The sequence below is a fragment of the Sturnira hondurensis genome, unplaced genomic scaffold, assembly GCF_014824575.4.
Source record: "Sturnira hondurensis isolate 20B ecotype Veracruz unplaced genomic scaffold, ASM1482457v3 Scaffold0009719, whole genome shotgun sequence".
In the NCBI taxonomy this organism is placed as follows: Eukaryota; Metazoa; Chordata; class Mammalia; order Chiroptera; family Phyllostomidae; genus Sturnira; species Sturnira hondurensis.
In genome coordinates this window covers 7,773,400-7,800,673 of record NW_028082350.1, presented here as the reverse complement: position 1 = coordinate 7,800,673, position 27,274 = coordinate 7,773,400, and the positions used below count along the sequence as shown (strand labels likewise).

The following is a 27,274-nucleotide window of genomic DNA, read 5'->3' as shown; positions in this document are numbered from 1 at the left end:
ATATTCAAACTCAGTCTTCCCAGGAGCACTTTTCTTACCTGCCCCCACCCCAGATAGCTCGTATGCCCTTAGATGGCTCATACCCCTCCCCTGCATCGCCCAGGGTGGTAACACTACGCTCCTTCATGTGATTACTAACCAAGTAGTTCCCTCATCTGCACGGTAAAGCTCCAAGTGGGGGCATTTGTACTCGTTATCATTCCCCAGTTATCCTCATAGTGCCTAATACAGCGTAAACACTCCATTTTCATCAAATAGAGCAATCCTTGAGGAGGCACTATTATGTATATGCATTATGTCATTTAATCCTCACAGGGACTCTGACTTAGGGACCATCACTACCACGTTTCACACATGAGGAAATAGGACATGGAGAAGCTCTGGAAACTGCCCAGTGTCACACACCTACACACTACAAATTGGGGGCACTGGTGTTTGGGGTGATGCCCAAATGACCTTCCTCACCACCGCTCTGTCGAGAGGAAAGCAATACTGAAGTCTATACAATGGTTCGTCTACAGACACATCTGGCCATTTTCAATTTCTGTTTTGAAAGAAGTCATCTGTTTGGGAAATCGCGAGAGAAAAAAGTTTAGGTTAGGAACCATCCAGGAAGTTTTATTCAAACACAAAATAGGCTAAAATACAAAGTTACAGAGTCGCCATTGCCTTTTTGCACAAACTTAACTGAGGGAAGTGCACTTAGAAAGATGCTACAAATGACTCCGACTGCTACCCTGAACACAGTGTGGGAGAGGCACCACCACGTCCCAGCAACTCTGAATAAGCGTGGAGAGCAATTTAGACGACTTAGAGCAAATACACTCTTCACGCTGATGAGAATCTGCATCAATTAATCCAGACTCTCATTCAGAATCATGGAAACTCGTAATGACATCATAGAGCTAACCTCCAAAACAAATCAGGCCTACAATTCAGAGATTGGTTATGTTTAACAGGCACAGCATTTTCAATAGGATCAACTATGAGATATGCTTAAGAAACTTAAGAGTTTGGGTTGCAGTGGAGGGGGAAAGAGTCCACAAGAAACTAGGCCCCTGCTTCCTGCATCCGTCCCAAAGACAAAGGAGGTAAACGAGACATCCTCAGAGAAAGGGCCATCTCTGACCTTTGTCCACAGTACAACCACACAGGGCCTCAAAAGATGCCTGTTGACAAAAAGCCTGGGCTACACTTCTCCTGTTGTCAATGGAAAAAGCATCATAAGAAAGCACAGCCAGATGGAATCCAAACAGATACTACACCGGTAACAAGACATTTTAAAAATATTTCAAAGCCCGACTTCAAAGAACACGGCACAACTGAGGATGCTCTGAAGCAGCGAGAGTGCACCACCCGGGCTCAGAGGCAATAGGCATGTTTCCTAACAGAAGTTGTGTTCCTGAACAGTGCCATCAAACTCCGCAAGAATTTGAGCACTGAAAATAAATGAAATTAAAAATAAAACAGCAGGCTCTGGCTGAAGGGGAACTCAGCCAGAATTGCAGGAGCTTTTCTCAATTTCTCACCTAGAAACAGCAGCATTGGTTAATTAATATGCCTTCCTTTCTGTTTTGCAGTGTAAGAAACTGGTATGGCCATCTACCTGTTTGTGCTGCTTTTAAATATGTTAACACAGGCAACACTGGGAGGCATTTTGCCCAGTAGCATACTTTTCCCTTATATCCAATTCTCCACATGAACCACACAGAATTAGAAAATAAATCCAGGAAAGACAACAACACTAGACGCCACAATACCCCCAACAGCATATAATCAGCGGAGGGGAGGGAAGAGAGGCCAGAGGGGTGAACAGCCACAGCCACGATGTTGAAGGTATCAGACTCTGGGCAGGAGGGAGAATGATGCAATGGGGTAAATTCTGAAGGACCTCAGGACAGAAGAACCCAGAAAGGGCCCACAGCAATGCTCAGGAAAGCACAGAGGGCTCATTTGCCCTCTTGATTATTAAGAGTGTGCAAAGGACCACTGATGGGAAGGAATGAATGAGTGGGAGCAATCCAGACCCCTGGGAGTTTTCAAAACAGACCCAGCAGGCTCCTGTCCAGGGGAGAACTGCACACAGAAAAGAAACTTCTGGAAGTAGAATCAAAATTCAACAGATGGTGCATCGAAGAGACGCAGATAGAAAAGGTCCAGAGTAATATTGGAAGGGAAATAAATTCAGGAAATTTAAGAAAACAGCCATACTTTGAAATACTACACAAAACAACAGAAAAGAAAGCTCTATGAAGTGAGAGAAGATAATTTGAAGCCCGTCTCAATCTAAAGTTTCAGAAAAGCTAAACTCATATGACATCAACAACAAGAGGTCTAATTTTAAGTCATCGTATTATAATAAAAAGAGAATAAGGAATAAAAATATCCCTACAAAGAAAACATGCCAAAAAGATATGCCCACCCCTAAAAGATCAAAGATATAGCCATACTATTTTAAAACAAACTAAAAGATGACCCAAAACATGAAAGAACAACATAAATCAAAGTTAGATAATCTCAGATATGGAATTCAAAAAAATAATTAAAGACAAAAGAAAAATATTCTGAAATGAAGACTAAATGAGAAGGAACACAGGAGTTGATCATAGAAAGGTGATGCATTCAAAAAATAAAAGATAGAAAACAAGAAATTGTGAAAAATCAGGAAAAGAATGAAAGGATTTGGCCCTGGCTGGTGTGGCTCAGTGGATTGAATGCCAGCCTGCAAACCAAGGGGTCACCAGTTTAATTCCCAGTCAGGGCACATGCCTGGGTTGTGGGCCAGGTCAGGGCTCCAGTAGGGGGCACACAAGAGGCAACAACACACTGATGTTCCTCTCCCTTTCCCTTCCGGTCTAAAAATAAAAAAATAAATTAAACAAAAAGAATGGAAGGGATTTGAAAGAGAGTGACAACCAATATAGTCATGATGTAAGCCCCTGAAGAGGAAAACAGGACAAATACTAAAAATTATATCTCACGTAAGCTGAAACAGTTGTGAGAATAATATGCAAATCACAACAAATACTTAATTATGCAATATTTTATTTTATTTTCTAAGTCTCTACTGTATCCTTGAAAATCAGGATTTTTAAGTGCGGAAGAAAGACACAGACTTAAAGAAATGGTTAAGTGAAGCTCTGTGATTTTGAATTTGAAGTATCAATATCGAATTATGAAGAAATTCCCCCTCAAAAAACATGTGTTCCCTAGCTTCACTGAAAAGGCCCAGAAACAATGGCCAACCAAGCAATCTGGAGCACGCCTCATGCCCAGATTAGGATCTGGAACTACCATTTCTCTCAAGGAGAAATCAGCGCTGTTGGCAGAAATGACTCCTAGGTCTGGGGAAGGAAACATGTGTGAGGTGGCACCCCAGCTGACCCTTCTTGTACCCCAGAAAGCAAAGACACTACCAAATAACTCCAAGAATCATACCAAAAGGACTCAGGAGCTATACTCGTCTGCTGGGGCGGCCATATCCAAAATACCGCAGACCAGAGGCTTAAACAACAGCCACGCGTTTCTCACACTTCTGGAGATGGGAGGTCAGAGGTCAGGAGCTGGCAAGTTTGGTTTCTCCTGAGACCGTTCTCCTGGACTTGCATGTGGCTGCCTTTTCTCTGTGTCCTCACTTGACAGGGACTCTGTGCGGTGCACCCCTGGTGTCTTTCTTCTCATAGTCACCTGTCCTACTGGGTTAAAGCCCATCCTCACGACCTCATTTCACCTTAAGTACCTCCATAAAGGCCCTGTCTCCCAACACAGTCGGAAGTTAGGGCTTCAATTGAGGGATTTTGTAGGGGACACAAGTGTGCCCTTATCAGAAGCCAACTTCCAGAGATTTCTACTGCGCCAACCTGGGAAAATCTGGCCTTCAAAAATAGTAACTGCAATAAATTTTAGTCAGTCAAATATGCTTAAATCCAAGGGTTTAAAAGAGAGACTTCTAAAATAGGACTGCTGGCTGGTTGATAATACACATTCTCTCTTTTTGTCTCAAACATTTATCTTTCTCCTAGTCAACTTGCAGAATTTTTACATTTGTAACACACACCAGCTTTACTGATGGTTAACCTAGGAAAGGGCCCTTAGTACCAAGACATTCATCTCAAGATACAGTTTAGGTTTACCAGGTGAAGGTTTAATGTCATAATAGGGAAGAAACTTCATATGTTTCTTAAAAGTTCACTTTAATCGCCATCTTGAAAATCACTATTTCTGTATTGCCAATGAGAGTTAGGCCTGGGATAAAAGGAAATAAGTGGTTAGATTAGACATATATTGAAGCTAGAAACCTTGGAATAGAGATCTTGGCTGGAATTTGGAAAGTAAGAAATAGAGAGGAATCAAAAATAACCCTTAGCGCCCTGACCTGCGTGGCTCAGGGCTTCATCAAAGGCAAGCGGCCGCAGGTTTGATCCCCAGTCAGGGCACAAGCTTTGGCTGTGGTTTCAGTCCCTGGTCGGGGCATGTGCAAGAAGCAACTGATTGACGTGATTCTCTCACATCTCCCCCTCTTTCTCCCTCCCCTCTCCTCTTTCTAAATAATAATAAGAAAATAAATATTTAAAAAAATAAACCTTAGGCTTTTGCCTGAGAAACTGGATGCCTAAGTGGTATGAGGAGAACACAGGGAAGAGCAGGTTTAAGGAAAAAAATGCAGTTCAGACTTGGAAATGAGATCTGTACTAGAAATCAAACTAAAGGTGTAGAAATAATATTCAAATACACAACTCCAGGAAAGATATCCAGATTGAAGATATTAATTTGGGAGTTTTAAATACAAAATGATAGTAAACACCGAAGGACAGAGTTTATAAAATTTAGAGGGTTCCTTGACCTCAGCACTGTTGACACTTGGAGCAAAAATAATTGTCTTTTGTGGGGGAGTCGTCCTGTACCGGCATGCCTAGCAGCATTCCGAAACTCTGTCCACCAGATGCCAGGAGCGCCCTCCCCAGATGTGGTGACAACCAAGATGTCCCCGGACATTGCCAGTGTCCCTTTGGGAATACTCACCTCGGAGTGAGAACCACTGGCTAGGACAAAAGCAGAGCAATAGGAATCGGAGCGCAGGAGGATCCCCTCAAAAGGGCCCAAGAAGCAGCAGTCGGTGAGACAGAAGGATTCAAATGGGCTGGGGTCAGGGAAGAGATGAGAGAGAAAGCGTGGGGTGTCCTGAAAGAGTTGTAAGAAGGGAGAGATTCGCTGTCCTGGGCAAAGTAGCCACATTCAAGAAGCCGGTACTTTTCAAAGACCTGTAATGGTCTGTCTACCAATGGAGTGCAAACTAGATAGTGACCACATGAGCAATTACACGGCAAGTAGGTTCCTATTAGTTATAAGAAATAATCATGAGGTCAGTTCAACTCCTTGAAAGCAGCTGTGCTAAAACCTATTCAACCTTCTTAATGTCCATTACTTTCTAACTTCTGCCAACCCTGAACAGAAGGGATACCTAATAGTCCCTAATATTGCCCTGCATCCTGGTGCCTTCCTGCACATTTGCTTTTGTGTCCTTAATTGATTCTACTTAATTTTTGTTTCTCTCCCAAGACTGCAAGCTTCAACGGAATAGGACCACCACTGCCTTGCTCCCCAGTTACTATACGTAACTGGCGCAGTGTCCTCCGAAACAAAAGATCTTCAGTGTGATCTTAGCCTCCTTCCCTTTCTCCATACTTGAGCATAGATATCTGGTAAGTAACCTAAGAAAGCATGTTCAAGGCTTGAAATTAATGGGGTAGTTGTAAATGTAGATTCAGAATGAGCATATTGCTGAGGACATTAAAAACTGGTTCAATACAACTATAAAAGACACATGGAAAAAAACAAGGGTGGGTAGAAACAGAGGAGGGAGGTGGGGATGGCTGGGGTGGGGGGAAAAGGCAGGAAACTGTACTTGAACAACAATAAAATTCAAAAGTATTTAATGAAAAGTGTATATATATATATATATGTGAAGTAAAAAACTGGTTCAACAAACCATTTGAAATAGTATTTCTGATTATCATATTTATACTTCTATACATATTCCTTATATCACTGTCATTTACTGATCCATCTTTTTTTCTTTATAGAATACAGGCATTGTCCCTTAAAAGTAAATGCTGATACTACTCATTAAAACAAAAAACAAATTTTTTCAGAGGGAGTATTTTAGGTATTATGACTTTTTTATGGTCATGTAGCCAATGAAAAATAAATAACATTTGGCAACCTAAAAATTTAGACAGATAGGGTCAACATAATATTTATCTTACATATAATATAAGAGGCAGCACTGATCCTTCAACAACATGCTGGAGTTGTTTTTCTAGCAATGGTCGACTAATATTCACACCACATTACGTGCTTAACTCCTTACTTTTTAACCAGTAACACGTCTGTCTAATATGAACATATATATTCGGTGTCAGTGAAGAAGGGAAAGCTATGCTAAATAGAAGCCTTTCTCAACCTTGACGTGGTGAACTTGGAATCAACATTCTGCAACCCATTGGCCAGCTGAGGAAACAAAACATAGGCCTAAACATAAATTAATTCATACGTATTTGAAGAAATAGCCGTGGGGTAGCCTGCTACCTCAAAAATGAATAAAAAAATTAATTGCAACTCCTCCTTCATCGGAAAAGAAGCCCCTTATTGTCTATGGCTCTTTAACTGACTCACCTAAAGGCTCCATCTCAATAGCCATCCACACTATTTCTGTAAGTGAAGCCCGGCCCTTGCATCAGAGTCCCTCCCAGCCAGACTAAAGCTCAGATTCGGAACCACACAGCACAAGAAAGTAAGCCTCACCTCTCGGCCTGTTTGCATCCATTGATGAGCTCAAGAAAGACCTTGGCTAAGGGTGGAGCTGGAGGCAGGAAAAGGGGAGGAAACTACCATAAACGGAGCTCACACTGAAATGACTTACTAGGCCACGATTGCTGAGAACAGGAAATCTCTCAGCACCTCCATGAGAGAGGCCCCTGCGCCCACATCTCACTAGAGTATGTTGTGGGGGGCTCTTCATTCACACGACACAGGCTTCTCACGGCACAGTTAGTATATCCCTGTGCGGTAGGCCCCATCTAATTGTTTGTCAGTGACTCAAACCAGAAGCAAGCAGGCTATGTCATCTGGGAATTTCGAATTGGAACATAGAAAAAGTCAAGTCTATTTGCCCTTGGAACCGCGTTATGTGTAATTTAGGCGTGAAGTGTTCATGTCATTTCACCATGGAGACAAAAAGCAGAGCACAGAGGAAAAATGGTCAGGGCTATCTGTAGTTCCCGCTTTTGTCCTTTTCTGAGCCCCTAGTATTTCCTATTCTTTGGAGTTTCCCTAGATATACATAAAGGCTAATGATAAATCATGTTTGTACTAAACCAAATGAGCTTGTGTTTCTTGCAACCAAAGTGTCTAAGCTAATACTCTCGTGAAGGCCAGTCAGGAAAGGGTCACTTGATCAATAAGTTATGTAGAAGGCTCTCTGGAACTCTGAAATACTTGATCACAGAGAAACCCAGCCAAACAAAGCCAGTCTTAGAAACTGTGAGTGGGCAGGTGGCGTGGTTTTGGGCAGAGAATGGTGACTGGCACTCAACACTGCCCCAAACCAATCACCAGGGCTTTTTTTGTGTGCCTAGAAATAAATCGTGTATTAAAAATAAACTCTATTATTTGGCACGTCACCAGCTCTGCCACAGGAAACACCCACTAGAAGAAACTGTGTCACCAGATGCTTGTGAATTAAAAAAAAAATCTAACCGAAACTGGCGAAATCCATCAGGGACTTACCTGGATCAGAAACTAAAAAGTATGAAGTAAGTGTAATTTGGGGCCACTTTGACATTGTGGCCAAGCGGTTTCATAGAAGACCTGCTTCTTCGCTCTCTCTCCACTCTGTGTTCGACAGACTGGCTTCATCCTCCGTTTCCCTGCGGGCAGCATCCCCACACACTCCAGCCTCAAGCAGAAAAACCGCTACTGTGTTGACGTCCATATTACTCCAGAGGAGCAAAAATACGCTTCGGGTTTATTTTTTTAAATATTTCTTTTCTAAAAAAAGAAACTAAATTTCTACGGCATTCTGTGGCTCTTGGTGTGAAACCCAAAATCCTTCACAGCCCAAACGGCTTTCTGTGACTAATCGCTGGCTCACTCTTCAGCACTGCTCCATCACTTCCTTAACCTAGAGACACGTTCATGAAGTGTGTCCTATGAAAAACACACACACACACAAGAATGGCCAGGTGTTCTCTGGCTCTTCCTCCTCTTCTCTGCAGAATGAAGTTTCTGAAAGGGTGGTCCCAATTTATTGTGTCCACTTCATATCACCCCTATGATCTTAGTTCTGACCCCACCACTTCTCGGTAAATGCATACATCTAGGAAACTGGTGAACTCTGAGTTATCAAATCCAAGAGAAATTTACCCATTTTTAATCACTCTCGACATTTTTGTGGAACCAGACACTATTTATACCAAAGTCCTCAAAACTCTTTTCTTTCCCTGACTTCTAGAACACCACTGGATTCTTCTCTCTCCTGACCCTTAATTTTTGGTGCCATTCCAATTCTGCCTCTTACTTCTACCCCCGTGTGACCTTCTCCTCCCAGGAGTTCACTTTCATACCTAATGATCCCCAAAGCTTTATCTACACCACTCTCTGGTGATATTTAGACCCCTATTTCCAATTCTCTGTTATACATTCTACTGCGGTTTGCCACGGTAGACTCCAAATTCACACACCCCATAGCACACTCTCCTCCCTTCAGAGCATCTTCTCTACTCAACTAAAAAAAAAAAAAAAAAAAAGCTGGGAATCATACTAAACTCCTCCCCTCAAAGGTTCTAATAAAAGTCTCTCTATCTGCTCCATCCACAAGAAGGGCTTCTCTAACTGGTATTAACTGGGAGAAAATGTTCCAAGGGAATGATAGAAGTGAGTTAAATTTAAAAAAAAAAAAAACCTCTTACCCTATGCAAATTAATTTGTTTTCTTAATAATCAAATAAATAGATTTTCTCAAGTGTGGTACTTCTCAGAGGCTTATATGTTAATATGTACTATGAGCCTTCAAGAAACATGTTCAGCATGCAGCACTATCCCCAAGAGGGTAAGATGCTTTTTGCTAAGGCGGCCAGTTAAACTGCCAATAGAAATAATACGCAGCAGCCCTGGCTGGTGTAGCTCAGTGGATTGAGCACAGGCTGTGAGTCAAAGGGTTGCCAGTTTGATTCCCAGTCAGGACACATGACTGGGTTGCAGGCCAGGTCCCCAGTTGGAGCCATGTGAGAGGCAACCACACACTGATGTTTCTTTCCCTCTCTTTCTCCCTCCTTCCTATCTCCCTTAAAATAAATAAAATCTTAAAAAAAAAAAAAAGAATACACAGCAGAATACAATTTGCGTGTTCTGGTTATTCTTGTTGAGGTCGACCTAACCAGAGTTCTTAAAAATGGCATAGTAAGGACAGATAAAAGTGAGAGCTTCTCTGCTGTGGGGGAGAGTAGGCAGCCCCCGACAGTATCAGTGGGCTCCTAGCCACATCCCGGCTCAAGGGACTATTCAGGAGGTGCTGAGTCTTCCTTCCATCTGGGCTAAACTGCAGAGTAATTTCCTGTTCTTTATTTTAATTAATAAATCAAATGAATTCATCAAATATTGATTAAACACCTGCTCTGTGCAAGACACTCTGATAGTTAAAGATGCCAAGAAGGATAGAATGCCATCTTGAGCCTCCAAGGCTCAGTCTAGGGGGAAACACATTTGTAAAAAAATTTAATTAATGTGACAAAGTGTTATGAAAGACGTATGTACTAAGTTCTGTGGGAGCTCAGAGGAAGAAATAATTTCCTCTTTTTTGAAGAGACAAGAGAGTGGGCCATGGGAGACTTTCAGCAATATCTTTAATGCCTGTTTAAGTAGGTGCCTTATAAGTCTCCTTACCAAAACAACTATGATAGAAAATATTCCCAGTTTATAAATAAGAAATTGAGTTTCTCAGGGTTAAATTCATCTAAGTTCATAAATGTGATTCTTGCAAAACAAATGTGAACTCGGATTGGCCAAACAAGATTGAGGAAGAGAAGAGGGAAGAATATCCCCAAGAGTGGCACCAATAGGCAAGATGTATGAAAAGATACGGTTCATTAAGGTGAGCAAGCGCAGTGAGGTATGGATTCAACGGAAAGCCATGTCTGTGTGCGGTAGGGTCTGGGGAAAGTTGTCGGGTGTTGTGAAGGTGAAATGGGGTACACAGCATGTCCCCTGCAGCTCACGTTTGGGGGAAGTAGGAAAGCACAAGATACAGCTTGAGATACTTTGCACCTCTATTGCAACTTGGTAGCCAGTTTAATAGCTGTGTTAATAGCTGTACTGCCACTTCCAGGCAAGGTGGCAATGACTTTAAGGGTGTATCCTGTGACTCGTGATGTGGCCAGGGGAGGCGGCCCCCCTGGGTCACCGAGTCATTGCCCTGACTGGGAATGGGAGCCAAATGAATGTAAACTATATGAGGGAACTGGCAAATGTCACTCACTTCACACAGGAAGCCCCAGGTCAGGATTTAAATGAAGGGGCGGGCAGCAATGACGGCTTTTGGCCACGCAGCTTGGAAGAGAGTTGAAGGGCCGTGTGAGAGGGAGAAGCAATCACGCAACTGTGTGGTTGGTAGTCCAGATCTGGCCACGCAGCCTGGTGCAGTAAGGAAGGAGACGGGTTGCCACGCCAATCGTGCCTGCTCTAGCTGACACTGAAGACTCTCCCTTGCAAGATGCTGACCTGCTGCTGTGCAAACCTGGACTCTATCTGGATCCTTGAAACTTCTTTCCTGAACTTCACCATGATCCAGGGCACCACGGCACATGTGTTCCTGGACGATTACATAGAGGCTGATGACAGCGTACCCCAGATCCTGCAGGAGAGAGCTGCTTAATGAAAATGGTGGCTTTGGCACCTTCCAGAGGGACTGAACAACTGTGTGTGCAGCAGGCTTAAGGTAAGGAAATGGGGAAGGATCGAGTTTGCTTTGGGCTTGGAGCCTTGTTTGGGGAAGTGCTGGGTCTCATGGGAAAAGAGGGCTCCAAGCTGAAGTGCTCCCAGAGCCCCCAAGATTGGAATATTATAAATGAAGACCTGTTCCATCCAATACTGATTGTTGGATCATGCACCAAGGCACCACACAAACAGGCCCCTGTCTGCTTGGTTACCAAGGGTCTAGGAGTTCTTCCAACTTGCAAGTCAACAAGCTAGTATATCACTGGTTCACTGGTGCGAACAGAAGAGGAGAGACTCATCTCAGCGCAGCCAGCAAGCAGCATGAGCATGGGGCTTGTTCCCCTGCTCCACAGGGTTCTCTAGATGGATGCTGCACGTGTAGCAGACTGCATTCCAGGAAAGAAACATGGGTCTTGCGGGGGATTTGCCACATTTTTTTTTATATCAAACAGAAACCACCCTGCTCTTTGTTTTAGAAGAAACTACCCCTGGAGGTTGCTTGTTGCAAATGCAACACGGAGAAATGACTTAAGTAAAGGGAAGACAGGGCCTTGCACTATGGGCATATGTGAGACCCGCAGGGCCCAAGGCAGACAACCTCACCTAAGAGAAAGGTAAGCTAGGAGAGAACAGAGGACCACAGGAGACAAGAACAGAAAAGAAGGTAGGAATTTTAGCACTGAGAAATTAAAATGCAATACGTAGGAGTCTAAGATTTTGCCATACGCACTGGGGAACCATGGAAGATGTGTGCCCAGCACCACTGGATTGCATAAATGGTTTGAAATGCTTTCTAGGACCACCCCTCCCCCCCACTCATCTTTACAGTCAGTGACAAGAACTATACAGTAATCTCCTTCCTGAAATGTGTAAACCCGCAACCAAGAGGGTTGGGTCAGTTTCTCCCTTTTTCGCAGGAAGGCTATACACTAGTCATCTCTTCTCCTACAAGAAGGCTGTTCTGCAACAGGAAAAAGGTGAAAGGCACAAAGAGCAAGAGGTCTGTAAGCATTTTAGTCCCACTTTTCATGTATTTAGCATATCTGCATCCCTGAGGTTTTTTAGCCTTCACTCTTCCCTACGACGCCCCAACAGTGTATCCAAGCAAGGCATTCCTTTCACAGTTTACGACAATTTAACTTGGGCTTATGTCACCTGAATGTGAAAGCGTGAACTAGTTTAGAAGGACAATATTCTCAGGTTTACTGTTTAGAAACACCATCGCCTTTTCGGCACGTGGAAAATGACTTCCAGCGAAGACAAACCGGAAACAAGACCAGGAGGCTATCACAACAGTCCGAGAGAGAACTGATGCTTCTGCTTGCCCTTCAAGCCATGCCATAACCAGCTACTCTGATCCAGAGATAACTTCAGAAATAACTCCTGGTGCTGACGTCCGTTTGGAGTAGTACCTCAGCTATTACAGGAATATTGCAAGAGGACCAATTTCACTCCTGGCAACTCAGGACCGAAAGCTGGACCATCCAAACAGGGAGAAGAAGAGCCTATAAAACTGAAGAATGAGGGATAAGACCATGAAGGGTCTCATAAGACATAAAAGTCAAGACTCTTAGGGTAAAGAGCAAGAGGGCTCCCTGTTTTCATGGTCACCAATGGACTTGAGCCCAGGAGGCCTGGAGACCTTGCTACTTGGGGAAACTGGTGGAGTTCTAAGGACTTCATTTTGGCAGCCCTGTAAGTGGGAATCACAGTCATGTGGAAAGTCCACTTAGCTCAGGGTAAATTAAAAATTCTGACTAACAAAATCATCTCTTTCAAAAATCCTAAAGACATTGAAATTTGTGAAGTCTATTTGGCTTCTTAACTGCTTTTTTTTTCCTCTCCCTAATTCTATTCCTCAAGGCTATCTACTGAGTATCTATTATTAATGGAGTTTTTGTGTCCTTTGTTTGGGGTATGTTTATACATAAATTGATATTCAAGCAGGTTCCTCTCTTTTTCTAGCTGGGCCATAGTTTGCTTATTTCCCACAATGTACTATAAAGTCACTTGTTATTTGATTATATAACTTAATGTCTCTTGGTTTAACCACATAATTATCTATAATTTATCATTTAATAGACATTTACATACCTATACATTTTCTGTGTAGTGTATATGCACACACATATATGTATACCTATATACATATATGTATATGTATGTGTGTATATGTGCATATGATGTATATACATATATGTTTAAATTTACTTGATTGTTATTGAAATACATTCCTATAAGATGGAGCTGCTAGGCAAAGGGTACACAGAATTTTGATTTTGAGTGATGACTGAAGAATTTCCACTGAAGGCAGAGAAAATCTTTATTAGTCCTCTTAGTATCTGTAAATGAGCGCTCTATTTCCTACAGTCACGGGAACATGAGATATCAGTGTTTTTAATCTTTGACAAGGTGACATGCCTAAGAAATTGTTTCTTCCCTATTAATGTTGAACTCCATCATCCCCACTTATCCTTATCAGTCATTTATATGATGTAAATTTCCTCTTTATGTTCTCCTTTCATTTCCCTTAGAACATCACTGACCTCATTACCAATTTATAGGAGCACATTGCCGATTAAGAATGCCAACATTTTGGTTGCTGTGCATCACAGATAAAATGCCATGGGGTGTGTTTTTCCTCATTTATTTCACTATTATGTTTATTTTATTTTTTATTATGCAGAAGTTAGGTATTCAAATATAATGATGTTTTTTAAATATTTTTTAAAAAGCAATGGAAAATCATGAGAGGATTTAAGACAAGAAATAAAGGTAAGATCTGAGTTCTACTGGGAACACAGTTAGGAACTGGACTGACAGGGAAAGGGCCAAGAGTCGATGTCGGCTGAGTCTGCAGTCCAGCCACGAAAATGCGCTGGGTTAGGTCATGGCGGTGGTGATGGTAGTGGGCAGAAATCATGGGGACACTTGTGAAGTAGAATCTAGAGAATGTGCTGATTGGTTGAATCAGTGGAGTGGGTAGGGATAAAACTACTGCGTTATTAGTATGGCATATTATGGATTTAGTCATATTTCCTACTGACACCTAAAGAGTTAGTTACCCACCACCAATGTTCTTCATAAAGGGGCTGGGAGGGGGGAGGGAGGGAAAGAAACAATTATTAACAAAAGCATGATCACGAGGCAACTGAAGGTGAGTAGAGAAATCACCATTGATTGGAACTTCTGAAAGCATTTATAAATCAACTCTAGAACAGATTTATGTTTCTACACGTTTTAATTATAAATCAAATTATCTCAAAATTTGTGGACTTAAATATTTAAAGTATGTAAAGTTTTGTCATATAGGACCCTGGAAGGAAATACATTGCTCTCTCAAATAGTTCTCTTTAATAATTTTCAATAAAGGGCAAGGTATAGGAAAACAGTAAGGAATATTATTGTACTCCCTAGCTAGTACCTGTGGAGGAGCGGATAAACCTCTTCAAGGACAGGAGGAGAAAGTAGTTACCAGAATCCAGAGTGAGTTGTGAAGCCACCTCACAGGAGCTGGGTGCTTAGCTTAAAGTCACATACACAGGCAGCCTGCAGTGATTCCACACAGTGAGACCTGGGGACCACCACTTGGCCAAACTCTGCTCCAGCCACTGCTCCCTACTGACTGCCAAAGGCAAGGATGCCCACTGATATAGTCCAAGAAGAGAGCAGGGTGGAGGGTACATCTGAACGGGCAGACAGAGACTTGCCAGCACGCACTCTGCCTCTTGTGTCTCTCATCTGAAGAAAAGTTCTCACCCACCCCATACAGGAGACACACAAAAACCTGTCAGTGAATGACATGCAAGAACATGCTGAAACACGCTAGAGAATTACCTCCCACTCACCTCGTGAAGTCAAATCACCTGTTGCAGAGGCTAGCCCTGCTCCGCTTCGCTCAGCATATTTCCAGGCAAAGTACCTTCCCCTTAAGCTTAACTGAATTAATTTAAATGACATTATTTTTCAAAAGACTAATCTTTAGTTTTGAAGCTACATAATATAAATAAACAAATCTATTTTACCATAGAATTAAACTACAAATAACAAATTGTTTATTAACTAAAGAATGAAAATGCACACTGTGTTTCTAAGGGTAAAGAATTAATACTTTGAGGGTGAGTGGTGGGAGAAAAATATTTGACAGTTATTTGATTAGCATAAAAAAGTATTTCTCCTATGATTTCTTCACTCCCTAATTGAGCATAAAAAATGTTTTAATGTATCTGAGAAGAACATTTATAATAGACTTAATTATGTAGAATTAGTTATGTAGCTTTTGTGGAAAATATCACTGTTTACAGAGCTCTAGCACCGTACCATGCGGTCCTCAAAAAACACTTAAAGGGAAAAGGAACAACTTATAAAACTATCCTTGCTAAGAAAGAAAAACATCTCTGAGAGAGTGAGTTGTTTGCTAAAAATCACAGAGCTCATAAATGATGGAGTCGAGACTAAGCTATTTCAAAATGACAAGTTCATTGTTATTCACTAAAATGTATGACCGTGACATTGGACAGATTACAAGTTGAAATATCTGCTTTTCTCATTTTTTTATCCCAGGACATTTCAACGCTTTGTCATACCTACATTTTCCTTGTTTTGTATGTAAGATATTTCCAAAGATGCCTAGAATCTTAGGTACCTAATAGCCTAAGCTTATGTGTGCCCCCGAACTTACAAAACTATAATTTAATGTCATGTTGCAACTAAAGTTTTTGCTATATAAACACACACCTACAAATCTTCATCTGACAAATATTACCCTGAAGAACTAATGGATTCCTCAGCTTTTTGACAGGGTCAATGTTATTCCTACTTCCTTTACCTTTTAAGTTGATCAAAAACCCTTTTTAAAAAAATGACTTTTTCCCCCCCAGAGTAAAACGTATCCCAACCCTGGTGAGAACAGACTGTTAATCTCTTTATTTTACCGACCTACTTCAGTTTCAGCTCATTAAACACAGGCATTTTCAATGATCAAAAGAAAATGAACCAAATGCAACTTGGTATAACCTTACTAAATAAGGGAGTTCTTCAAAAAGCAAATAAATCTGGACAGGTAATTTAATACTGACAATCTTCCATTTCATATATATGTATATATACACACATACATAAAACAAGGACATCTAGGAATCATTTTTATATTCTTTTGATCTAAGAAGGCTTTTCATTCAAATCCCTTCTCAGTTTCCACCCTCTCTCAAAGTAAATATTGAAGAAATCTTGAACTGAAGTCCCTTGAAACCATAAAACAGTTTTAAGGAAGAGCAAAGGACTATGAGCTCTAAGAAGCTATCTGCCAATATCATTTCAATATATTACCGTATAGAATTATAAAAACCTAAATAAATTTAATTAGCATAGAATAGAAAAGGAAAACTAGTAATTCAAATCCATTACCCTAATAAGAATAATAAGCCATTTAAATTCTGAAACTAGAAATATTTAGTAGCTATTGAATATGACTGTATTTGAAACATATTTAAGGTAATACCTGAACCATATCAAAATATGCATATCTGATAGGAACTAACTTAAGTAATCCTACTTAGGTAAAATTTCCTAATACCTCTTGTAAGGTACCCTAAATAAATAACCACCACACTGCATATAGAAAACAACAGGTTTTTCCTCAGATAACATTGAAGAGAGGTCCTAACACCAGGTAGTTCTAGAATTGGAATTGTTCAAAACAATTTAGAGACAAATACTCCTATGTCCGCATTATCTGTTTTGCTATTTGTCAGCAAATACTTGTTTGCATATTCTGAAAGGCTGTGGTTTCTCTACTTGGTCCACACTACATGGAGCCTAGATCGGTAACTTAAAAAAAGAGATTGTATTTATTTACTTTGAGAGAGAGGGGGAGGGAGGGAGAGAGACATCAATGTGTGGTTGCCTCTTGCCTGCCCCCTACTGCACAACCCAGGCATGTGCCCTAGACTAGGAATTGAACCCGTGACCCTTTGGTTTGCAGGCCAGTGCTCAGTCAGCTGAGCCACACCAGCCAGGGCAAGATCACTATATTTTAATAAACAATCTTCCCAGCGCAAGAATGATTCCATAGATAAGTGATATGTACTGTGCTTCCAACGTTGAATTAACAAGGATAGGCTATGGAAAGACTGAATCATTTTCTAGTTCCTTACTATTAATTTCCTCATGGAAAGAAACCACGTTGCAACCAATCCAGAGCCCAGTGTAAAATGTATTTGGTCCCCTTTGTTTTTCTCCATTTTCCCAATAATAGGTCAATTACTGTTCCACAGCAGATCAGTTACACTGTCTACATAATGACAAAAACTATACAAATAAATCCTGTATTTTAAATGTTAAATAATCTTCCCTTCCTTGCAGAACACTGGAGGAAACTTTCTTCCAGACATTTGCTTAGCAGTTCATTTACTCCACTTCAAATGTGTTGGATAATGTAGATAAAAAATTCCTTTGAAAGAGTAGAGTCACTTTACAGAGTCTGAGGAAGAATTGCATAAGGAAACATTAGCTTTATGAAAACAATTAATTCAACGATAAACTGAGCCCAAATCAGAATAGATTTTTAAAAACTTCAACTTCTACATTTCTCATTCTGTTAATGTGAAGCATAGAAAACATAAACACAACAAATTGAGCCTATTCGGTAAGGAGACATATAAGATTAATTCTACAAGTCAAAATGCATTCATTAACTTTGGCCTAGGCACACACAAAAGGGTAAATCCCAGATCCCACTCTCAAGTAGCCTGTAGTCTAGTAGAAGGAAAGCTTATATTTCAAACCAGTACTGCTGCTTTGAGTCCCTACCTTATACTAGAAATAACTAAGTAGTGATTTATCTGTGGTGAGTTCGAGGATTTCAGGACTGATTGAGAAAAAGGCAGTCTATCTCAAGACGGCAGCAGTAGACAGTGAGCTTTCTTTGGGCTGTACTTTCACGGGTGGCATGAGAAGGGAGGTTCTTCCCTGCAGGAGTCCCCCCCCNTTGTATTTCCCGGCTTGGTGCCCCCCCCCCCCCCCCCCCCGAGACAGCAACAGCAGGGCCACTACCCAGAAGAAGGGAAGGGCCAGTGAACTCCCAGGGGAGAGGGAGTGGGAGGGGGCTCCCATGTCTGGGAGATGTCCGCTCAGCAGCAGGGTATAAAGGCTCCGAGTCAGACAGCCTCCAAGAGCAGCAGCGGCTGGACCCATTCACAGCCCCAGAGTCTGCTTCATCAGCAACTAGCCGAAGTTGGGTGCAGTTTTGTGCGATGCAAAGCAGGCAGGCTCTAAATGACTATGAATGTGCCTGCTTGAGCAGGCACATTTAAAGCAATGGAGTGTGTAAAAATGTGAGTTTGGCACTGGTGGGCTTTGGGCTAATGACCCCAACCTGCTGTGAAGAAATAAAAAACACAGAAGCCAAGTTTTGACCTATTTATACAACACTATAAAACATAACAAAGTTCGCTGTATATAGATAGCAGAATCTTGTGTGCTCGATATCCGTGGATGGACGTCAACAAATATTTCAAATCCTGTTCCTTGCCAGGCACTGTCCTGGGCACCAGATGTTCTACAATGAGCAAGGTACACAACAGGACTGCTTATGTAACTTGCAGGGCCAATGCAAAAAGAAATCGCAGGACCCTTTGATCAAACTTCAAGATGGTGACAGAAGAATATTAAACCAAGCATGAGGCTCTTGTGAGCCGGGGGCCCCTGTGAGACTGCGCAGATAAATGGAACTGCCCTGGTAGACATGCTCTCTATTCTCATCATGCACACAACCTGGTGATAAAAAAATCAACAGTAAAAAGAAAAGAAATCTGTCATCTTGATCATCGGTAAACATAGTTCAATAAACCTAGAGAAAGGCCTCTCAGAAGAGCTGACTTTTGAGCTAAGTCCTAAAGTTTGCAAACCCGTCAGCTATGCAGTGTGTAGGTGAAGGAGCCACAGTTTGGACAGTTTTTGCCAGTGGCTCCCATTCAGTCAGATTTGGCCCCCATGGGACATTCAGCAATGTTTGGAGACATTTTTGGTGGTCACAACTGGGGAATGGAAGATCCTGTGACTGGCATCTGCTGGGTGAAGGTCCTGGAGGCTTCCACACAGCCTGCAAAGCACAGGACAGCCCCCCACCCGCCACCAACCCCTCCACAACAAAGAGTTATCCAGCCCCACAAGGCCAATGGTGCTGACGTTGAAAAATCCTAATGTAAAACGAATGGAGACGATGGACAAAGGCGTAAGTGGGGTAAGAGTTCGGCCCATTCACCGCTCATGTCCTTTCCCATATGACTTCATGTGGTGAATGTTGGAAACCTATATTCCAACAATATGGGAGCATTCCATTTATGGTATAGTAATTCAATGAAATACTACACCATCACTGAAAAAAAAAACGCATGTTTAGAAGTGTGTTTAATGTCATGGGAAATACTGATAGATTCATAGTTAGTTACAAAGAATAATAAAGTAATTCTAACACTCCTCCAAAGACTGTATCTGTCCTTAACAGAGGACTAATGAGAGTTTTGAGAGATGAATTCAAAGGGTTATTGGCGGTTATTTCTGGAAGGTAGTTATTTTTCTTATTTGATACTGTTCAGTACATTTTCAGAAGAATCTGTATTCTTTCATAAAAACCTGAAAGCACACAATCTAATTTTTTTCCATAAAAGTACTTTCTACATGCAACTTACAGAACAGCCACATGTGACCCTGATATAGCTAATCAAAACTACACTATTGTGATTCACAGAAGAATGACAAATCATTTCAAAGTGATTTTAGCAACATCATTAGCAAAATCTGATATAACTAAGCTGAAAATTAGAAGAATTGAGGGTACGATTGGTGTTGTCTTTTCTTCAAATTGAAGGTCAGGCTTTTATAAAAGAAAGACAGATGTGGGAAATGGCTATTTTGTATTAAAAGTGTTACTTAGCCAAGTAGATCAGGTATGACGTTTGCAACAAAGCATATGACTGAAGTTTCTCGTGACTCCATTAAAACAAAATAAATGGGTGGCTTCTTGGACAGTTACATCAAGAGGCCGTCGACTTATAAATATGTCTGTTTAAGAGAGGCATCTGTTTGCTGGAATGTTACACTTAATAATACAATATTTTTCTACGTGTAATGTGCACATTTTTGCCCAAATGTTTTAGGGAAAAATAAGAATGCGCATTTTACATGAGTATGATGAATATGTAATTCCATGTCTAATGCACACCAAAACATGGGTGCTCATTATGCACAGCAAAATACAGTAACAAAAATATTATAGACATAGAGGGTATTCTTATCAAATATAGAAAGCATATTATATATACATACATAGATAAAACAAAACCCCTTATTCCAGAAAGGGTAGACAAGCTGGAAAGGTGCTTTGGGGGGAGTGAGAACATTATGAAATGCAATTTGTAAGTTCCCCAGTTTGCAGCCCTCCTAACACCAATTATACAAGTACACTTGGCAAAGGCAATGTAAATTATGGGATGTGGGGAGGATGGCAAAACACACACACGATTTACATTTGCTAGTAAACTACGAGAGCATAGGTGTGATTAGTACAAGTGCAACTCCTAGTGGACAATCATACTCCATGACCCAAAAGTAGGGAATTATAGTCACTTCCTCATTGTTAAGCTTTCCTAAAGGCCTGGATAAAAATGAAAACCCATGAGTCTCTGAGATGTGAAAGCACAAACCGGATTTTCGGGAGGAGAAAGTGTCAAACTCCGCCGACACTAGAACCAGCCCTTGATGTTTACAACGCAACACAGACATCACGCAGGGAATAATAAATCAGTGATGGGACAAAGCCCTGTGAGGCCCGTGGTGTGGCAGGATGGCCACGAGGACGCTCCGAAAACCCCCAACATGACTAAACATTCCCCTCTTTGACCAAGAAGAGTGACTACTTCTTCTTCATTCATGACAATGATCTTCCTAACACCTACACAAAGTACCAAGATGCCCAATTCCTGTCCTGTCCTAGTTCATTAAACCTTCCTTGTGACCACCCAGCACAAGCCCAGACCCCATAAAACGCGCCTCCAGGTCGCCTCGTACCAAGACACCCACCGTTCCTGTGCTGTGCAATCTTCCTTGCTGCAGCAAGCAAAACGAACCTTACTGGTTTGACCAAAGGTTTGTTTCTGGTGGTCCGTGGCTGATGGACTTCCACAGAGGGCAATCCTGACAGTAATCTGCCCCCCATGTCAGACCATGGGCCCCTTTTATGGCTTTGGATATTGACCACCATAACTGTGCTTCCCCATCAACAAAAGAGGTTAGTTCATGAATTAGACACTACTGTCCAAGAGTGACTATGGCCACCAGCCATCTAATCGCGTGAATCCCTAAACCGCCCTATACCTGCTACTTCCCCTCCCTGAATGCTGGTCCGGGCAGTGGAGGCAGGTAGCTCTGGGCGCCGCCGCTAGCCATGGTATAGCCTCCTCCCTTCCTCTGAGTTTCCATTAGTTCACAAAAAGAAACAAAATATTCACCACAATGTAACAAATGCAATTGTGGATCGAAACATACTTTCCAATTTAAAAAACAATCATTTCTGACTTGAAAAAAATTGTTATAAAAATAACTTCTGCTATATAGAGCTCTAAAACTAAAATTTCACCCTTAGAGGACAAGTCCAGTTAAAAATCAAGACACTAAATAAAAATTGCAATGACAACACATTTGTGAGCACTTACTGTGTGCCCAGCTTCGTGCTATTTTACACACGGTACATACATTAATTCATAGCATCTATGAAGCAATTTGGGGGGGGTTGCAACAATCCATTTTGCAGATGAGGAAACAGAGGTTCAAAGTAGATAACTAATTAACTTAGGTCACAGAGGTACTGGTGGCAGAATCAAGTTTTGAAATCAAATGTCTATAATTCCAAACTCCAAGGTTACCAGATAGATTACTTCTCTTGAGTGTGGGAATGAAATAATACTGGTTTTGAAGTGATTATAAGGTTTGATTACCATGAAAGCAGTTCAAAATTTAAAATCACAGAGTCTATTCAAAGTGGCCTGTAGTATCAGGATTTCATTTCGCCACATCAAGTGTATGTTTACTGTCCCATTTACAGCCAAAAGGTACCAGGAAAAAGTTGTCTTCCATAAGCTATCCTCTGTATCAATGAGCACCTGCATTTTTAATCTCTTTTGGAGTTTCAGTGATGACATTTTGTCATTATATTTATGTATTTAATTTTTAAAAAGATTTTATTCATTTATCTTTAGAGGGGAAGGAGAGAGGGAGAGAAATATCAATGTATGGTTGCCTCTCATGTGTCCCCACTGGGAACTGGCCTGCAACCCAGGCATGTGCCCTGACTGGGAATCAAACCATGATCCCTTAGTTCTCAGGCCCACGCTCATTCCACTGAGCTACACCAGCCAGGGCAGTATCCACATTTTCAAAACTAGTTGGTATATAAATTATCTGAATGTACTCTTGGGCTTTTTTATAAGCCTCTCCTTTCTGAATTATCTTCTTCTAAAAAAAAAGCAAATAATACATGTGTGAACAATGCACATGTGAATAGAATTTCAATGGAAGAGCATTATTCCTCCTCCTCCCCAATAAATAACATAAATATAAAAGGACCTTTAAAAGACATTCTAGCTTAACAGTTCTTTTCTGAATAAAATAAACAAGAGCAAAGGGCACCTTGACAACTACTTAGGAAATAAAATCAGAACACATGGAAATCTGTAATTCTAATCACATTTACACCTTCTCTCCTTTTTTTCATTTCTCATCCAAACATCCTCAGAAGCTCAATAGGCTTAAAAGAAATGGAGCTGGCGAGAGAACAAAGGTGAGGGGAATCTCAGAAACAGCTCAAATGGCCCTTCTCACTGTTTTAATCATTTTAAATTCAGTAAAATAGTTTTCAGAAGATACGAAAGCCACAAATATAGGAAGAAACTGTAAAAAGTTATTCCACCAGCTTATATTATTTTTTTAAAGTATTTTGGCTAGAGAGCTCAGAAATTAACCTTTTGTGAACAAGAAATGCAAGAAAGCATGAAGAAAAAAATTTGAGGAAAACAAGTATCAAAATTAAATGTATTATTTTTTGCCAATGAAAGCCTAAATTTGTTACAGAGAATATTAATATTTGTGTTCTCATGTGGAAATGACTACTTGTACATTAATTATGGTCTCTCTTGAGATTGAGGACAATTTTGGAAAATAAGATAGCCCACTACTATACTTAATCAAGCTAAATGTTGTAGAACATATAAAATATAAAAATAAAGAAAAGCATTTACATAGCATGTGGTATGTGTGGTTTACTGAATTTGGGAATGAGTTTTTTTTTTTTTTTTAAGTGGGAAGGAGAGAAAGATCAAGGGTAAAAGAAACAGTTGAATATTTACATATTCAAATAATGACCAACAATACACAGACAAGAAAAATACAGAATTATATCCAGTTCCTGTGTGAGTGACTTTTACTGGGTGATTCCAATCCAGAGTAACACTTGCTTGTGACTTTTCTTAATGCACATATCAGAGGAAGTTAGCGCTTCTTCCCACCAGCACCCCTGTGCGCTAACCTGCACAACCCCACAAGCCCCGCTAGGAGGTGCTACTCCAGTTCCTCCGCCCGCNGGAGGAGGGGGGAGGAGGGGGGAGGAGGGGGGAGGAGGGGGGAGGGCAAACCCAAATAAACTACAACCATTTCCTTCCCCGCAGGGAAGAGCTGCAGAGCCTCCTGCCCTGCTGGTAAGATGCTCTGATCCTCCGTGAAGTTCCTCTTCAACAGACAAAACACGCACAAGGTTCTAGAACCGTAACACCTTCTAGTCAACGTGTTGCCTCCAGCAGGTACCAGAAATACGGAGACATGAAATGTGGTTGAAATCGAGGCCTTCCTGGGGTGCTGTCAACATTCACTGAACATATCTGCCAAACTTACGGTGTTTGGGAGGCCAAATCTAATAATGTAGGTGAGGACTTCACACCTCAGGGCCCTCATGGAGGCCTCCTCCCGGACAAACCCTGATACATGAGGTTATATTAGCTACCGGTAAGTGAGGTTTGTTTTTAATGATAAGAACGCACTGAAATAAGAAAACACGTTTAAAAGGGGTACTATTTTTTGATGACCAGAATTTCAACTATGCTGTTTCAAATAGAAGAGAAAACACCTAATATCAAACAGATGTTCAGATGAATATTTGTGTTTGTTTAAAAGACTGGTCACATAAACTAAAATGGATTCAGGGTCCCCAAATATCTTGATTTTCCTCGTAGTATGACTTCAGAACTGAGTTCATAACCAGCAAAGCAATCAAGCAAAGTGCTAAGAACAAGTCTCCCTGAACTAAAAATGCAGGCAGAGAACGGATTTTTAGACCCAAGCATCCTCCAAGTTCTTTGTTAACCAACACGCTCACAGTACTCAGCTGTGTTGGCTTCGTAATCAGGCTGCATTTCTCCAATAAGATCTCGGCTCCAGACACCTGCTATTGCGTTAGACAGTTAAGACCTATTCTTGCGGACCTAACATAACCTGAAGACTCCACCAGCTGAAGGAAATTTGCACGGGAGGAGTGGGCAGCAGCGGGTAATAGTGCAGGCAAAAAGCTCCTATAGGAAGCAGAATCTACACTAACCACGCTTTCTGGTTCTCTCCTTTAACATTTGCAGCATCTCATCGTCTTTAAGTGGCTCCACAATATGTTCAGTTTGATCTCCTGTTGCCATCGCACCTCTCAGGCGATACCGAGAGAGACACTGGTCAATTCGGTTCCGGCAAGGAGAGTGTAGTGCCAGGGCGAGGAGAAGCGGCTAAAGGTCACGCCAAAGTGGGTGGGTGTCCGGGATCCGAGTGCTAATTAGAGAGGGGAACGGGCTGCCCTCGTCAGTGCCCCACTCTCGAGCAAAGAAGTATAAGGCAGGTTTGTGTTTTCAGAGTCCAACTTGGAGCGACCTAGCCAACTCCTTCCACCGCAGGAGAAAGCAGCAAACCGGAGTCCCCGGGCGGGGCACTGGTGAAATTCCCACTCGGGACAGAAGCACGGTCAGGCCGCGCTGGCCCCAGCTGTGGGTTTTACTGGCAGGTTCCCACACATCAGCCGAGACTAAGGGAGACCTGGCGGGGGGCAAACGCTCAGACCTCGAATTAGCTGCTGACTATTCCCATAGTCGAGTAGACCCCGGACCTGCGCTGAACTCGAGATATTTACACCGAGCTTCCCCTTGAGGCCTCATCGGGATTCACTTTGCTCGGCCAAAGAGCCTGAAAGGTCATCTCCCCAAGAATGGCCAACCCGGGAGGCTGGGGAGCGCAGTGGCGGCGCTCAGGATGCTCTGGCCCCGCACCCAGAGGCACTGCTCCGCGCGGTCCAGCAGCGCCTTACCTGGCCTCGGCGAATCCGGCAGCCCCTTGGCCGCTCCCACCAGGCGCCACTGGAAAAGTTTCCGAACTTCTTCGCAGCTCTGCACGTCTTCGCTTCGGGTAAATCCAACGAGAGCCAGAAGGAGGAGACAGCAGCAGCCCACACGCCAGATCGGTCCGTCCATCACCGGTGTGTCCTGCTCACCCCTTTCTCCGCCGTGGACCCCTCTCCCCGCGCTCCCCGCGCGCCCCGCGCTGCAGGCTCTAGAAAATGTTCGGAAGTCAAGGCTTTCTAGGGGTGATGTCCGGGGGTGGGCGTTCCGGGGTGGCTCCGGGACACGGGCTGCACCTGCGAGCACTTAGCTTTCTCCCGAGGCGCCCGAGGCTGAGATGCGGGAGTTCTCGGGCAGAGCGCCTGGTAGTCTCGCTCTCCGCCCCGGGCAAGCTGGCGCTGATCCGGCGAGGGAGACAGCTGGAGCCGCACGAGCGCGCTAGCCTCCAGATCCGGCCGCCGCCGCCGTAGCCCCGAGCCTGGCTCGAAACCGCCAAGCTGGGACGCGCCTGCTGGCCGCGCTCCGCAGGCCAGCCCCGCCCCCCGGGCAGGCCCCGCCTCCCCACGCCACGCCACGCCCCGCGGCGGGCAGCCCCCGTAGCACCCGCCGAGCTCTTCTAACACGGGACCCACGCTGGAGAGGCAGGGGAGTGACGCTGCCTGGAGCAAAGAAACAAACGAAACCCAAGCCGGGTCCTCCTTCTGCCAGCCAATCGCGGGGACAGTCTGGTAAAAAAAAAAAAAAAAAAGCGAACGAATGCAGAGGCTCAGAGGAAAAGAACATTGAGAAACACCAGCTAGAATGAAGATATTTCCCTATAGATCTAGATCCTCAACCCATAGGAGTTTGCGTTCAAATTACATGGAATGGAATCTGGGCACAATATAAAAGGCAAAAACTGCTTATAGTTAAATATCCCAACTGAGAGTCTTAATAGTACTTATCAGCTTCTAAGACTGTACATGGGAAGTTCCTTTTCAAAATTGCTCTTTACTGCTTTGAAACATTTTTCTGTAACATTACAATTTCCTGAAAGAATTTAGAAGTCATGAAAATTACATTCAAACCTTATCACGTTCTTATAATCACAGTAAAGTCCAATTCTCTTATCACCATTTAGCATCATATTTTACTTCAATACTTTGTATCTTTGACACATTTGTCAAAGAACTACTACGGGGGAAGAGTGCTCAGGAGAGTTTCTCACAAGGAAGATAGAAAAATAAAGACTTTAAGTGATTTTGAAATGACAAAGGAATTTTGTCGATTTACAAAAGAAATACATTAGAAACCATAAAGCAAAGGGCTGGGTGCATTTTCTTTTTTTTTTTTAACAGTTCTTTTTGAGGTAACATTGGTTAATAATGTGTTTCAGGTGCACAATGTTTTATCTTGATACCTGTAAACACGATGGCTTGCTCACTACCAAAATTCTAGTTGGCATCCTTAGCCATACAGCTGACCACCTTTCTGCATCCTGCCCTCTCTTCACCCCACGTTCCCCTCTGGTAGCCACCAATCTGTAGTCTACGACTTTTTATTTTGCCCATTTGTTTTCTGTGGTTGTTTTATATTCCATATATGAGAGAAGTCGTATGGTTTCAGTCCTTTTCCCTCTGACTGATTTCACTTAACGGAATATCCTCAAGGTCCAGTCACGTCTTCACAAATGCCAACTTTTATCTTTTTTTATGGCTGAGTAGTATTCCATTGTGTATGTGTACACATCTTTATCATTGGTGGACACTTAGATTGCTTCTATATCTTGGCTATTGTAAATAATGATGCAATGAATATAGGGGTACATAAATATTTCTGAATTAATATTTTCAGATTCTTTGGATAAATACCTAGGAGGGAAAT

At 42.2% G+C, this 27,274-nt stretch overlaps 1 protein-coding gene across 1 annotated transcript in view; it reads right to left on the bottom strand.

The window, feature by feature from the left end:
• GPC5 (glypican 5) overlaps positions 1-25,874 on the bottom strand; it is a 1,180,201-nt gene extending 1,154,327 nt beyond the window's left edge. The window contains exon 1 of the mRNA XM_037057549.1: positions 25,381-25,874. Within this exon, the coding sequence (XP_036913444.1) occupies positions 25,381-25,543 (163 nt within the window). The 5' untranslated portion in view covers positions 25,544-25,874. The remainder of the gene's footprint in view (positions 1-25,380) is intronic.
• Positions 25,875-27,274: the final 1,400 nt, after the last annotated feature.